Source organism: Vanacampus margaritifer, chromosome 8, assembly GCF_051991255.1.
Source record: "Vanacampus margaritifer isolate UIUO_Vmar chromosome 8, RoL_Vmar_1.0, whole genome shotgun sequence".
In the NCBI taxonomy this organism is placed as follows: Eukaryota; Metazoa; Chordata; class Actinopteri; order Syngnathiformes; family Syngnathidae; genus Vanacampus; species Vanacampus margaritifer.
In genome coordinates, this window is record NC_135439.1 from 1,994,238 (window position 1) to 2,009,558 (window position 15,321).

Consider the following 15,321-nt stretch of genomic DNA (forward strand, 5'->3'; position numbering starts at 1 on the left):
CGGCGGCAGTGAAGCTGTAAAGTGAGTCTGTGTGTCATCAATGTGATGTGCAAGCAGACACACTTCTTTTGTCCCGCACAAGTGCGCTGAATGGAAGCCGGTGTGGGAAAGCCGAGGAGAGAGACTCACAGCCCCCCGGGCACAATAGACAAAATGGGGGGGTGGGGGTGGGGGGGTTGCCGCCGGGCCTCTTTAGATGTTTACATCAAGCGGATCGTTCATTATAATCCACATTCCCAGCCGACACATACTTTAATACTCTTTTGCTTCATTTTATGGAAATAAATACAACCAGTAAAAAATCACAATATTGGCAGTTTTTCAATGTATCATCACCTTATAATTATTTTATGCAGTGATAGTGAGGGTATAAATTGTTTTTTTATAGGACTCACAAAGTGTTTCATTCTAAATGATACAAAATGGATGCAAGTCAACATTTGACAGCTAATGCAAGAAGAAAACAAATCAAATCAAAAATAAATAAAACAATCTTTTCTTCCTTGAATACTGTTGTAATATTCAAGCCAGTATGGGCTGTGATGTACGTACTTCAAAATTAAAAAAAGGGGGGTGCGGGGTGCATCCAGTCGCCCAAGGAAGAAAAATTTGAACTGAGCAGCAACATTAGCTTAGCTAATAGCTAATCGACAGCAAATATAAAAATATTCCGTCCGCACCCGCCGCCCAAAAGTATTCCATGGGGCATCTGAATTACACAAGGCCTCATCGATGGCGATTAGATATTGACAGTAACTTTCAGAATTGTCCGTCCATAAAGTGAACAAAATCAAACACAACCATGATTAGCGGTATTAAATTTATTGTATTCATTCTATAGACTTCTAAATATTGTCATAATTTTTGCATTGAAAAACTGGGATAAACATGATAAAATCAGTTGTAGTCACCAAATAGAGCTCCTTTTTGTATACAATGACGGATGATTTATTTAACTGGCTTTTCAAATAGGCAAAAAAAAAAAAAAACACCAGATGTTTTTCTCTCTTTTTTGTAGAGTTATTATTTTTAAATTAATCGGTCGATTGATTGGCTATAAATATATATAAAAATAATTGTTAAAAAAGTCTTCAACCAACAAAGCCTCATTATTGAACGACACAACATCCAGTCAAAATATTTGCCCGAATTTCTCTCTTCCTCTATCAAGCATCAGCCATGAAAGATCATGAAAGATGAAGAAGAGGAGGAGGAGGAGGAGGGGAGGCGCAAGTGGGTGGTGGTCTGGGGGCAGGGGGCTTCCCTTGAATGAGGGCGAATTAGCATTTAACGAGGCACATGTCTCTTGAGTGGGCGCCGGCTCAATCATGTGAGGAGTGTGGGAACGTCTCGAGCGCGGAGTCACAGTGCAATCAGCGCATGCGGGGTGATTAACATTATGACCACCCTAAACACAGACCACCCCGCCGCCCCTCCTCTCCTCCCATCCCTGAGGGGATTTGGCACACTTCAACGGGAGATTTTGTTGACGGCCTACCACCACTCAAATGCTTTTATTTACTCTTATATTTTTAGCCTTTTAAATTATGTTGAACATGCACATACATATATATATATATATATATATATATATACATACAGCATCACCCACAATATTAGGTACACTATGTTTATGATTGTTTGCAGTGTTGTTTGTTTGTCAAAACGCAATCGTATTAATTGCAGCTCTTCTACTATAATCCTTGCCACATGTGCACCTAATAATATTCGGTTCTCTATACTGTCACTACATTCACAGGGAGCTCATGTGAGTCCCCCGTTGCAATTCAGGTCAGCTTAAGACCCATGTACTCGTCGCACGCATTTTTGTTCTCACTAGTAGCACCACTTTATACCACTAGTGAGATCAACTATGTGCGAGATGACAACTGTGCGCTATACTAGTATGATTAGTGACACTATAAACTTGTGCTAGTTAACATCTTGCCTTTCACTAGTTATTAGTACTAGTAGCGTCTTCTTGTGACGATGAGATGAGAGGATGATCCCCCGACCCCCCTCGGAGCATCCCCAAATAGTAGGTCCCGTCCCATAGCGCCCCCTGCAGGCCTTAGAGTATAATGGTTACTAATTGGTTACATTTGCATTTTAAACTACTTCTAAATCTGCCTTTTTTTCTTTCTTTCTTTCTTTTTTTTTGGGGGGGGGGGGGGGGGGTAGGCCTATATACTGTTTTGCTTTTGGAAAAGCAATATAAGACCAATGTGTGGTTTTAATACCAGTAAATCTGCGCTTTGACTTCGTTTTTACAGTGTGCATAAATGCGTTACAGGATGGATTTTGCGTTTAACAGTCGTTTTTGTATGACACATTTGTGTTCCCTTCTATTTTATATCCTCGATGTGTTGTTTTGACGTATCATCATGATCAAACTCAGATGGCTAATTTATTATTTAGGGATGAATAAAACATGACTTAAACATGTGCAACATAATTTTTTCCTTTTCTGGTATTCAAATGTATAATATTTGCTTATTTCTTGCGAAACACTGCCCTCTAGTGTTTAACAGTAGTACAGATTAGTATTTATAATTACGGTCTTTATAATTCTGCAAAAAAAGATAAAAAAGAAGAAGAAATTAGTAAAATACGGTATGCTATTACTTGAATGACAAAATAATTTCACAATATTAATTATTGGCACTACTTTTTCATGTTTAGTTCGCGAGACCCCGCCCACCAAACCATGCGTGCTCGCTGATTGGCTCAGTGGTCGTACGCTTGTCCGGCTACGTCAGCACGTCGTCGACTATGGCGGAATGTAGCTAAGCTGACAGCAGCGTCGCGAGCCATCACCATACCATGGATAAAAGCATCACTCTACCTCCAGACGAAATATTCCGCAATTTGGAGAACGCCAAGTGCTTCGCCATAGACATAGGTACATGTAAATGTGAACGTTTACTTTCACCTTAACGCTATACGACTACAAATGTAAACAAAATAGCAAGTGGTGTTGCGTTCAAGGACCGAGGGTATCAGTGAAAGTCAATGGAACAACAGGCTGCCTTTTTATCAGAACAATCTCATCAGGATGACATTCAGATGCTTCTTTTGAATGTACTCACAAACACGCCCAATTTGTCTAGTCATTTAAACAACTCGAGGGCGGATAAGATGTTTGCATCTGAAGCCAGTAGCTGGGTTGTTGATCTTGTCGATTCAGACCACTTGAGAACATTTTCCAGCTCGTAAGTTGTTGCATGAATCTCTGCTTTTGACTTCTTCTCTACAGGTGGATCTCTCACCAAACTCGCCTACTATTCTACAGTTCAGCACAAAGTGGCCAAAGTTCGCTCGTTCGACCACTCTGGCAAGGTAATAATTGCTAACTTTATTAGTGTATTGACCTCGTTTTTGCCTCCATAGTTGACCGCAAAGTCCTGGGAATGTATTTCATGTTTGTCAATAATATACTGTTACTCCTCTATAAAGAGTCATTTGTTATTTTAACCATTTTACATTGGTAAAGTTAATTCTGGAAAAGTTATCCAAGTAGGGTTTGAAGATAGTACCGTATTACGATTTCAAGTTAGAGTTTCAAAATTGGATTTAAATTAATGTGTTCAAATTTAACTTTCATTCCAGGGTTAAGGTTACAAAGCATGGTTTGAAGACAGCAATAAGGTTTTATATTTTGAGACAGCGAGGGTTTCAAACAAGAATTAGGGTTGAAAAGTTGTGGTTTCAAGTCAGGGTTAGTGTTTCAAATAATGGGTTAAGCCTTAAGGTTGGCCTCTCACGACAGGTCGTGCCTATCAAATGATGAACACACGTCCTCACGTTTGAGTTTGCTTTGTCTCCCAGGAGGCGGCCAGCGACAAACTTTATGAGATCTCGGTTCAAGAGGAAACGACGGCGCGCCTGCACTTCATCAAGTTTGAAAATGCCTACATTGAAACCTGCTTGGACTTCATCAAAGACCACCTGGTCAACACCGACACCAAAGTCATCAAGGCCACAGGTGGTGGGGCGCACAAATTCAAAGAACTGCTGGAAAAGAAACTGAGACTCAAGTGAGTCTATTGATGGCTAACTTGTTTGTTACACACTCAAACTTAAAGAGACGCTGTTTACATAACATTTCTGATGCACATACACGTGGAAAAACAAGCTAACATTACAGTGGTGCGTTGATTTTAAAGATAGAGTTTCAAGCCAGGGTAGAGTTTGTTTTTTTAAGTTAGGCTTAGTGTTTGAAAGTTGAGTTTCAAGACAGGGTTCACTTTTTTAAAAAAAAAAATTATAGAAGGGGTTCAAATTATGGTATTAACCCTGGTTTAGGATTTGAAGTTAGGATTCTTACATTCCGTTTTTTAACTCATTCACGCCCAACCATTTTCATTGGATATTTTACTGGAATTTGACTCATTTTGCAAAGCCAACAGAATATTGTGTTCTATTGCTATGAAAAGTCTCTAAAAAGTAAATTTCTATCCGTTTCTGTTCTGTATAATTAGCATTAGAATATAGCTAAGTTTCATCATTATTCACAAATCTGTTTAAAAAGAAAGAGTTTTTTTGCAACATGGCCCTGGTTGATCTCTCATACTCTGCTGCCACCCGCTGGCCGTTTTTTTGTAATAATTACCATTGCTTCAACCATTCTCTTCAGTTCAGAGGCTGCATCAAAGCCTTCTGTATGCTAAAGCATAAAAAAACATTAAACGTATAAATAAGTCTTTGGAAGCATGGTAATATTTAAAATGCAAATGAGTTAATATACTGAAGTGATTTACATGTGTAAGAGAAAGTTCACCACTGTATATTTAATTCTGAAAAGTCATTTTGTCTACTCGCATGTGGCTGGGAGGTGAGTCTCTCCACATAAGGCTTTTTTTTTTTCATTTCTAATTTGAGCCATCTTGCGCTCAGCAGTCAAGACAAACGTCCATTTTGGGGGGGGGGTTATATTATGTTTCCATTTCCTGTTCTATGCACGTCATCTTTGCAATTATTGGTTCACTTCTATTGTGTGGTAGCTTTATGCAAAAAGCCAAAGTGTGTGTTTGTGATGTGAGAGTGGACAAGGAGGACGAGATGACGTGTCTGATCAAGGGCTGCAACTTTGTGCTGAGGAACATCCCTCACGAGGCCTTCGTGTACGCCAAGCACGCCGACTCCGAGTTCCGCTTCCAGACCACCCAGCCGGACATCTTCCCCTACCTGCTCGTCAACATCGGCTCCGGCGTCTCCATCGTCAAGGTTTACAAACTCTTGTGCCAAGTGCCTTCGGGCTCACATTGCAACCATTACATGACCAAAGTGACCAAAACAAGTGAGCCGTGACGTTGGCAATGCGAGCCCGAAGGGACTTTGACGTCACTTTCAGTAGACAGCACAGCAAAAATGGAAGCGCCATGAAATGAATGAAAACAGATGGATTAATTTGTTTGAACACAGTATTATGCATGCATCATATCTTTACTTACTGGCTTGTCCTGCTGACAGGTGGAGTCAGAGGACAAATTTGAGCGTATCGGAGGAAGCTCGATAGGTGGGGGGACGTTCTGGGGCCTTGGGGCTTTACTCACCAAAACAAAGGTATTTATTTTCTTATGCACATGATTATAAAATGAAAACAATCACTACTTTTAATCATCAGCGACAGCATATAGCAGCTAGCCAGTCTAGCTAAGCTAACATAGCAGTCTACATCTTTGCTTAGTACTCTTTGTCAAATTAACAAACAGATGGCCTCAAATGTACAAAATTAAAATATGTTTTTTTCCACAGAAAAATTGGTAATACCGCTATATAATACTTTTGATTATAGACATAGGGCAGCTAACTGGTCATATGGTTAGCTAGCTAAGCCGATGTAGCATCTTCACTCAGTGCTCTTTCTTAACAAACATTTGGACTCAAATTCACAATAGAAGCTCTTGAATCCAATTCACAAACATTTGATCCCTACCATTGGATAATAATAATAATAATAATAATGCATCACATTTATATAGCAACATGCTATTGACAAACCAGTCTTGCTAAGCTAACGTAGCAGTCTGTAGCTTGACCTCAAATTAAGGCCCTTTATTCTCAAAAAGACAATACACATGACTTCAGAGTTGGCTTAAAAGAGGTCTCGTGAGGTGCGCTTATTGTTGCACATCATGACCCTGCTAAAAATAACTAGCATGGACTAGCATAGAAACTCACAGGATTGTGCTGTTTATCACGTTTATTAGCAAAACCAGCACAAAAAGCTTGTTTTTTATTTGAGCCATTTGTATTTTCCCGATATTTGGTTGAAAGTCCAAATTTCCCTCTTGCAGAGGTTTGACGAACTGCTCCAACTGGCCTCGAAGGGGCAGCACACCAGCGTGGACATGCTGGTCAAAGACATTTACGGCGGATCCTACGGCTCCCTCGGCCTCACCGGCGACTTGATAGCCAGTAGCTTCGGGAAGTCTGCCACGGCTCACAAAGGTGAAAGCGCACATTTATCATTTCCACCGCTCGAGTACTTAATGTCGCGGCCGGCGTGTTTTCAGAGTTCTCCAAAGAGGACATGGCGAAGAGTTTACTGCACATGATCAGCAACGACATCGGGCAGCTGGCCTGCCTGTACGCCAAACTCCACCAGCTGTCGCGCGTCTACTTTGGAGGCTTCTTCATTCGGGGGCATCCGGTCACCATGCACACCATCACCTACAGCATCAACTTCTTCACCAAGGCAATGATGACGTCAAACCCGAAGACAGATATTCCGATTGCGATTGTGAGCTTCGTTCACAAGGAAGCATTTTGTGTGCGCGTGTGCAGGGCGAGGTGCAGGCCTTGTTCCTGAGACACGAAGGCTATCTGGGAGCCATCGGGGCTTTTCTCAAAGGAGCGGAGGAAGACAGTAAGGCTGACAGATCCCTTTCACACAAAACGTGTGCAATACTGATAACAATAATAATTATTGATAATAATAATTAATAACAAATGGGTGTTATTTTTTGAAGCAATCTCCATTCCTGCTCAGGGGCCAAAAAAAAGTCCATACAAAAGTCAATCAGAAGCTTAAAGTTGTTCACTGTATTTTTTTAAAATTAAATACACACATGGACATGTACTCATTGCTGTACCCCTCTGTTAATCAAAAAATAATAATCCACAGTGGTCACTGAAATAACTTGAAACTGAAGGAAGTAAAAATAAATAAATTACATCAAATTAACCAATTGAAATCAGGCATTGCTATTGAGCTATGGTTCAACAAATATGAAATAAATAAATAAACAACACGTTAAATATGATCCTTTGCACAGTTTGACTTGCAGTGTTTATTTTTCTAAGTATAGAATTTTTTTTAAATAAATCCAAATTGGGGTGGGGGGGGGTTGACTTGCTTTTCATTGGGCAGGTATGACATGCTTTATCTTATATCTTACTAACGTAACTATTTAAAGATAGGTGATAATGCAACGATGGTGACATCTTTTAAAAAGAGTGTATTTGTTTTCTTAAGACATAAATACAAATAAAAAATACATCAATGACATGCTTCTTAATGCAATATTATTTCCAAAGAACTCCATCAACACTCAAACTCGCCAAACAAAAATTTTGCCCAAATTGTTTGCAAACATAATCATCATTGTGGGTGTATGTAACTGTATAGAAAACTTGATCTGATCAGACTGCATCTCTTTGCTCCAGACCCAAACCAGTACAGCTGGGGTGAGAATTACGCAGGAAGCTCAGGCCTGATGAGTATTTCTCCGGAATTGAATCCCATGCAACGCGCACGCAGCGGAACGGTGAGCCTTCCGACGCGCGGGAAGCACAAACAGCCGCAACCACGATCACCTTCCCTTTTCCTTCCATTAGTTGACATCTTTGATTTACTTGATCATGAAATCACATCGGTCCTCATTATCATCATCTTCTTTTTTTTTATTTCCTCCACACATTCTTCAGTTTCCCGTAAGTACCTCCGCCTCGCCTCGCCTTTGTACGCTGCCGACTCACCTCATTGCGCCGCGTCTTGTAAAACATGTTTGGAGTTTTGGAGACCACAAAGTTGCGTGTGTGCCTTTGTTTTGCTAATGCTAATGCTAATGCTAATGTACAGCATGGCTGGTCGCGTTTAGCATTTAACAGTTTAACAGTTTAACATTTTCGTCTGCCTTTTGCTTTTTCAAAATGTAATGTAACAAATTAACATGTCACAAAGCCTTTGTTATCTGCAAGCAATGTTTTGAGTAACATTTGAATTTTAACCTATTTTTAAACTATTCACATTTTAAGAGTTGTCATAGCGAGGGAATAGAAAAGCCATTAAACTGGCGCCTAATGGTTTTTCTGTAGGCATTGCTATCTTATTTAGCCTTAAAAACTAAATCTTACCTTTTTTTTTCTCAAAAAAATCCAATAGCCAAGTTGATACCTGATTTATTTATTTATTTGTATTTTTTATTTATGCATCTATCTATTTATTTATTACCCCTTTTGCTTTTTTGGGAAAAACAATTTCGTTTTTTTTTCCCCCAGCAAGTTTTTCTTCCAGCATTAATTAGCATCAACATCTACCAAAAATATTAAATATGAGAAAAGAAACTTCTTTAGATAATGTGATTCTCTTGGATAATGCGGTCTTAATAAATTCACTTTTGAAATGTTCAGAAATTTAACATCATAAGTCGCCAACATTTTTGTTTGATATTGCAAACAAGCTCCTCTCTGCTTGCAGCCATGTTGTTTTTGCAAGCAGAAAAAAAGCTTTAAAAAAAAAAATCACCCAAACAAATAAACTTGAATTAATTGGAAAAATCAACTTTATATTGTACTATACAGCCGGACTCTTTTCTATTTATCAATAGCTTTAATTTATGGCTTCAAGATTCTCATCATACTCAGCGATGGCAAAACAAAAGCATTTAGCTTCAATGCTAGCACTGCTGTTTAATTGATCTCCTCCGTGGCGCGTTCCAGTTCGACATGCTGGAGATGGACCGTCTGGAGAGGCAGCTGGTGAATCTCCATCTGCTGCAGGACCCGTCCTCCTACATTCCGGACACGGTGGACCTCACCGAGGACGCCCCGGCCCGCGAATACTGGCTGGACTGTTTCGAGGAGGCCCTCGACGGGGTCAGACCACTTTTCAGCACAACGCACGGCTGCATATTACCGCAGCCGGGCGTCTTTTTGTTACTTATCGTAGGTTGGCCACTGTAAAAGGCCGCCCGCCATCTTGGACATGTGACGTGTGTTCTCGCCGTTCCGTTTAGGTGGTGAAGCGGGCAGTGGCCAGCCAGCCTGATATGGCCGAGTCGATGGAGCGGGCCGAGAAGTTCCGTCACAAGTACAGACACAAGCTTCAGACGCTGCGACACCAACCCTTGTAAGATACTTCTGCACCAATTTCAATCTTTGCTATTATTAGTTGATCTGCTTTGGACTGCCTACGTGCTTTGCGTGGACTAGTTAGGAAAGATTATAAGAGTGATGATTATTGAAAGAAAGCAAGGATTTATTTTTTGTAATTTTTTTAAATTAATTTAACTTACCACACATATTTTCAATAGTAACTAGAATGGGTATTTGACTAACTGTTCTGAAAATTTGCAATTACCAGTAATGGATTTTCACCCAAAAAAAAAAAAACTATATATATATTATTATTATTATTATTATTATTATTTTCAGTTTAACAAAATAGACTAAAGGAAGTTTCAACGATCTCCACTTCACTCCAGTGATAACCGACAAGCAGTACAATTATAGAAAATCGAGAGTAAAAATATACTAAATAATCCACCATCAATTCAAAAACAGTTATTAAAATTCAATTTCAAGAATATCAAACCACAATTGATATAGCTTAACTTTCTTTATGCATGCGTATGTGTAAGTACTGCATGCATAGGGCGGCTCGATTATACGTAATACGTAATTGAATCACAATTAGGATGATCATTTGTTTTTTGGTGCAAAACAAAAAAATGTTTAAATGGAAAAATATTAAGACAAATACATTTAGTTGAAACACTAATTATGCAAATTTCTTTTGGACCAAACAAGTTTTATTAAATTAGTTATTTATTCATTTTTTTTTAAAATATGCAAATATATACATTTAAACAATTCAAAATTAGCATTAATAATCTTTAAATTTTGTTTACGATTATGCCAATTTTGTAATTGTGGAGTGTAATAATTGAAAGTGTAATTGAATTTCGATTAATTGCGCAGCCCTACATGTGCTTATATTTGTGTTTTGCCTACGGCTAACGTTTCCTCGTCACGCAGCGCTTACGGCTCTCTCACGGTCAGAAGTCTGCTAGACACGAGGGAGCACTGTTTAAACGAGTTCAACTTTCCCGATCCCTACTCCAAGGTTGGTTTGCAGTTTGTCCTCCTCCACAAATGTTTGCGCTCTTTCACTCGTGCGTTTTGGATCTCATGTTTCTCGCATGTGCGTTCAGATCAAGCAGAAGGAGAACGACGGTGCTCTCAAGTACTACCAGAAGGCCGTCAGGTCTTTGGAGTCGCTGGAATGGGAGCAGAGGCAGTTTGCGTTGGTTCGAGGCGTCCTGGCCGGGAATGTCTTCGACTGGGGAGCCAAGGCCGTGTCTGAGTGAGTGCACTGCCGATCAGGAGTTGAAGGACGAAATCACGAGGCACAAATGGTTTAATTTGCTACATTCTATTAAATTATGTTAATACCTTTTGGTTGTAATTGTGTATAGTGCTATTCGTCTTATTAAAAACATTTAGTATATATATTTTTTTATGTTGTTTTATGTGATGCTGGAACGGATTAATGGCATTTCAATTCACTTCCATAGGAAAAGATGATTTGAGATTCAAGCGATTTTATACAGCTTTTTAAAAATGTTATTTTAGTTTTATTAAAAATTATTATTTTTTCGTTTTAGTATTCTGGTTGATCTGTAGGCCTACGGTGTTTACTTAAAGTATTTTAGTTTTATTATTCTGTGCTGTTCACCGTTCAGTCATTTCTGGACTATAAGCCGCAGATGTTTTAATGTTACCGCACCGGGTTCCCGCTACTTTCTTTTCCATAATGATGGTGCAAATTGTCTCGCTCTCGTTCCGTCTCGCCCACTGTATTTGGGCTCACTTGGTTCGTTTTGCTCTGCCTGACGCTCTTTTGCGCTAACTTTATAGTGCGCCCCCTTGTGATCTGATGGATAAGCCGCACCTTTGTATTAGCCGCAGGGTCGAATGCAAGTGAAAAAAGTAGCGGCTTATAGTCCAGAAATGACTGTATACTGTATTTAACCTCTCTTTATACCTGACATTAATCATTAAGAATGTTAAAATGTGACTTAAAACCTCACCTGTACATTTAATTGAGGTTTAATTAATGATGAGAAATAATTGACTTGGATGGAAATTGTATCTGTTAGAGTGAATCACACACTGTCCAGTTGTACCTAATGAAGTGTCTATTAAGGGACTTTATCATTTTTCTTTACCTTTCCTCATGCGCAGCGTCCTGGAATCCGACCCCGAGTTTGGCTTCGAGGAAGCAAAACGGCAGCTGGAAGGTAATAATGTGATTAAAAAGAAGGAGAAAAAAAAGACAAACTGGCACACATCCCCAAAATTATTAATTTTTTTTTCGTTCTTCCTTAGAGCGGCCGTGGCTCGTGGATTCGTACGACCAGTGGCTCCAAAGACTTAAGGTCAATTGTTTGTGGAAACCCAGCCGATTGCCTTTTTTTTTTTTTCCTCGGTCCTGTTTGCTGTTTTGCTGTTGCTCGCTCGCTCGGCAATGTGTGCTTGAATGCAATCCATCCTGGTTGTGTCTTACAGGGGCGTCCTCACAAGTGTGCCTTGTTTTTCGTAGATAATAGCGGCGTAGACATCATTCTAGGAGTGATGCCTTTTGTCAGGGAGCTTCTCTCTCGGGGAACCGAGGTAAGGCCAAGACCAGGGGTTCCTCATGTATGCTACCCAGACTAAAGTATTGGGACACACCTCCTAATTATTTAGACCTTTATTTACATGATGTTAAACATGAATGTTGGTATATTTCACACACCATTCATTTTGTGTAGCAAAATGGTGGAGAACTGCAGCAAAATGGCCGCACCACTTTAAGGAACCGTGACTCCTCATTTGAATTTGTCCGAGAGACTGTTTACATTTCTCAGTTTTACTGTAAAAAAAAAAAAAGAAAAAGAAAAAAAGGAGTAGTAATGTTTTTTCATTTAAAAACTCTTAAGTAAATTTTACAAGAAGAGTTTTGAGTACATTTTATTTACAAAAAGTTACTCAAGCGTTGAAGATGGAACCCTCAGCCTGGGAGACAGCCACTCTAGCACCTGAGCCGTGCCACTCTTGCTGTATGTGACTATAGTGCATTGCTGGTGTTTCCAAAATGAGACCAAAAACGGGTCTCTTGGAGTTACAAGGATTGTGCCTGACACCATCAAGATGCTAACACGTAGCAGGATTGGCTCATGTGGTAGAGTAGTAGCACTAACCTTTTTTATTTATTTAAATAAACTGGTAAATGTCCTCAAAATTCTCCTTGTAAAATTTACTTTGAATTTTTTAAGTGAAAAACTTAAAGTAAATATTAATCCTTTTTTCACAGTGTTGGTCTGCTGTTTTGGTTAGCATAAAAATATGTGGTGGATAAGTAACAATTTGGCTCAATGAAATAGGCAGTAAAGTCTGCTTTCTCCAATGCTAATAAATGTCATCGATAATGTTAATTCAGTTGAAGCACAAAATAGAGCAAAAGCTGTTCATTCTACACATGCTATTTAATTGAATGATTATGTTTGTACATTTGATATTTTTATGAAACCGAGATCGCCATTCATATTTCAAACCTATTTGTAACCGTTGTTGACGGCTACCTTGGTGTAGGTGGTGCTAGCTAGCAACTCCGGCCCGGCCCTGAACGACGTCACAAACGGCGAGCTGCAGATTCTGACGGAGAGGATCGCCGCCATGGATCCGGTCATTCAGTGAGCGCCGGCAACCGCGCCGTTCAACTCCTCATCCGGTCACTTTTCAGATCCTCAGCTTGTCGTCTTTGTTCAGGGCGGGGCTGACGGACGACAGGTTGACCTTGATTCCGAGCGGCTCCAGTTCTCCCTGCCTGGATCTGAGGTAGGGATGGCGATCAAAAGAATTTGTGGATGGATCGGGAACATTTTTCTCGCGTTTTTGTGGCGTGTCACCTCCAGCCGCCTGGACAAAGTTTTGGCCATGGTGGTGCGCGAGCGTCACACGGACCTGGTGATCATCGAGGGCATGGGCCGGGCCATCCACACCAACTACTACGCCACGCTCAGCTGCGAGAGCCTCAAGATGGCCGTCATCAAGAACTCCTGGCTGGCCGACCGGCTGGGCGGCAAACTCTTCAGCGTGGTCTTCAAGTACGAGGCGCCGGCCGGAGGCGCCCACGCCAACGCCGTGTGAGCGCCTGGAGACTTTTTGGACTGAACAAAATGAATGTAAGGAGGATGAGTGAATGTCGTACAGGCGAAGGAAAGTATTACGTTTATTTCAGAAGCATCAGTGTTTTAACGTTTTGGTTGATTTACTTCACTTGGCTGGATTTACACGGCGGGTCCAAGTGCCCAATTCCAATTTATTGCCTATCATATTATATTTATTTTCCAGACTGTTTATTGATAGTGAGCTACCGGCATACTCGCACAATTGATCCACTCACAGCAGGTAGTTGTAATTGCATATACATGCCACAAGATGGTGGTAAAGCAATTCAAACCGTGAAGCATAAAGCATTAACGCTTTGCTTTTTTGCATAGGGGTAAAATACTCTGAGCCATTTTGACCCACAAAAACAAAAGGAGACACAAAACCCATTTGACATTTGAAGTGAGGATAATACTGTTTTTTTTTTTTTTTAATAACTATGAATAACAAAGCATCAAGTGTGGCAATTATGAACTCCACAAAGAGCACAAGGTCTTATTACTGCGTGTACCAAAACATCTTAAATTGTAGGGAAAAAACACTTGGTTGAAGCTTACTTTTGAATAAAGTAGTCTATTTCAATCGTTCTTATAATCATGAAATGAAAACCAAACCAACCAAAAGGGGTACTTGACGCATTTCGCCGTTTTCAGCGGTAAAAAGTGAATATTTTGTCCAAGATTAATTTGACAACTTAATTATTTTTCATGTACAATGAATACTTTTAAAAACTAAATGTTCCACTTGCTGTCGCCTGAACACGACATCACCTGTGCTGAGTAAGTAGGTAACGACCAATCATGGTTCAAACCCAGAAGACAGATGAGCATTCCCAAACAAATCAAACTTGTAAGGCAGTCATGCCAACCATTGGTCACCTCTTTTGAATTTTTTTATGTTTTTGATTTAATAATGGACGTGCCATCAATTTACATTATTTCCATCATATTTGCCCGTCACTGTGATTTCGATTGACAGCGGATGTTTTTATTTGAAAGCACATCGACTGACATCCGACACAAATCCACATTTGGAATAGGCCTGCGATCCCATTGAATGTCTTTATTCTTCTTCACACTCCAATGACGTAGCAAATGAATGGAAATTGCGTCACGTGAACCTCGCAGCGTAAATCCAGCTTTAGTGTCACTCAGGATTTAGGAAGTTCCTACGAAGTCCACCCCCCCCCCCAACCCCCAAAATGCATTTCTTACTCAAAAGTGCATTTAATGTGCCTTGGGGCTGATAGAAAAGAGAAATTTGAACTCCCGTCAAGGCTCCACAGTCGCGCATTATTGCACTCTACTGTAAAACTGTAAATCAGTTGTTCTCAAACTGTCTGGGTCGATCCACAATAAATCTTTGCACTGAATTATGTTGCATCATTACAATTTATTATTATTTATATAAAATAAAAATAAAAGGGGTTAACTACACGAGGACCCCCCCCAAGAAAAAAGTATTAAATCAGTTACTCCTCTTGATCTTAGCTTTGGGCCAATTAAAAGATCTCATATGAATGGGAAGCACAATGGTTATATATATATATATATATATATATATATATATTTTTTTTTTTTTTTCCCTTGAAAAAATGTCTCCACAGTTTGCGAATCCCTGATGTCAAATGTGGACTTTCAGGAAGTGATACATGAGCCACTTCCCCCACAAGGTGGCAGTGTTGCACCATGATGGGGCGGGTGGGGAAGTAACTGTCATAGCGATCACACACTTGTGTTCATGATTTTGGACAGGGAGCTTCCTTTCATTCATTCGGGTGACAAGGAACAATTTAAGGTGGCATAAGCGCCTTAAACGTGACCTGTGTATCTCATTTTTGTGTTGTAATCATGTATAAAAAGCACATTTGCTTCCTTGTGA

General features: G+C 39.9%; 1 protein-coding gene across 1 annotated transcript; it reads left to right on the plus strand.

Annotated features, from left to right (window-relative positions):
- The first annotated feature begins 2,739 nt into the window (after nt 1-2,739).
- On the plus strand, nt 2,740-15,321 carry pank4 (pantothenate kinase 4 (inactive)). Its single transcript, XM_077573953.1, has 19 exons — nt 2,740-2,902; nt 3,257-3,339; nt 3,829-4,037; nt 5,043-5,226; nt 5,473-5,565; nt 6,300-6,453; nt 6,519-6,700; nt 6,790-6,871; nt 7,672-7,772; nt 8,947-9,102; nt 9,243-9,355; nt 10,264-10,351; nt 10,440-10,591; nt 11,473-11,528; nt 11,617-11,666; nt 11,797-11,901; nt 12,862-12,962; nt 13,039-13,107; nt 13,185-15,321. Exons 1-19 carry the CDS (start codon nt 2,824-2,826, stop codon nt 13,417-13,419), a joined length of 2,292 nt encoding a protein of 763 aa, XP_077430079.1. The 5' UTR covers nt 2,740-2,823; the 3' UTR covers nt 13,420-15,321.

Coding starts and splice junctions, on each gene's coding strand:
- pank4 (XM_077573953.1), top strand. CDS start 2,824: ATGGATAAAAGCATCACTCTACCTCCAGACGAAATATTCCGCAATTTG. Junction 6,701..6,789: donor GCATCAACTTCTTCACCAAG/GCAATGATGACG, acceptor GCGCGTGTGCAG/GGCGAGGTGCAGGCCTTGTT. Junction 7,773..8,946: donor AACGCGCACGCAGCGGAACG/GTGAGCCTTCCG, acceptor GGCGCGTTCCAG/TTCGACATGCTGGAGATGGA.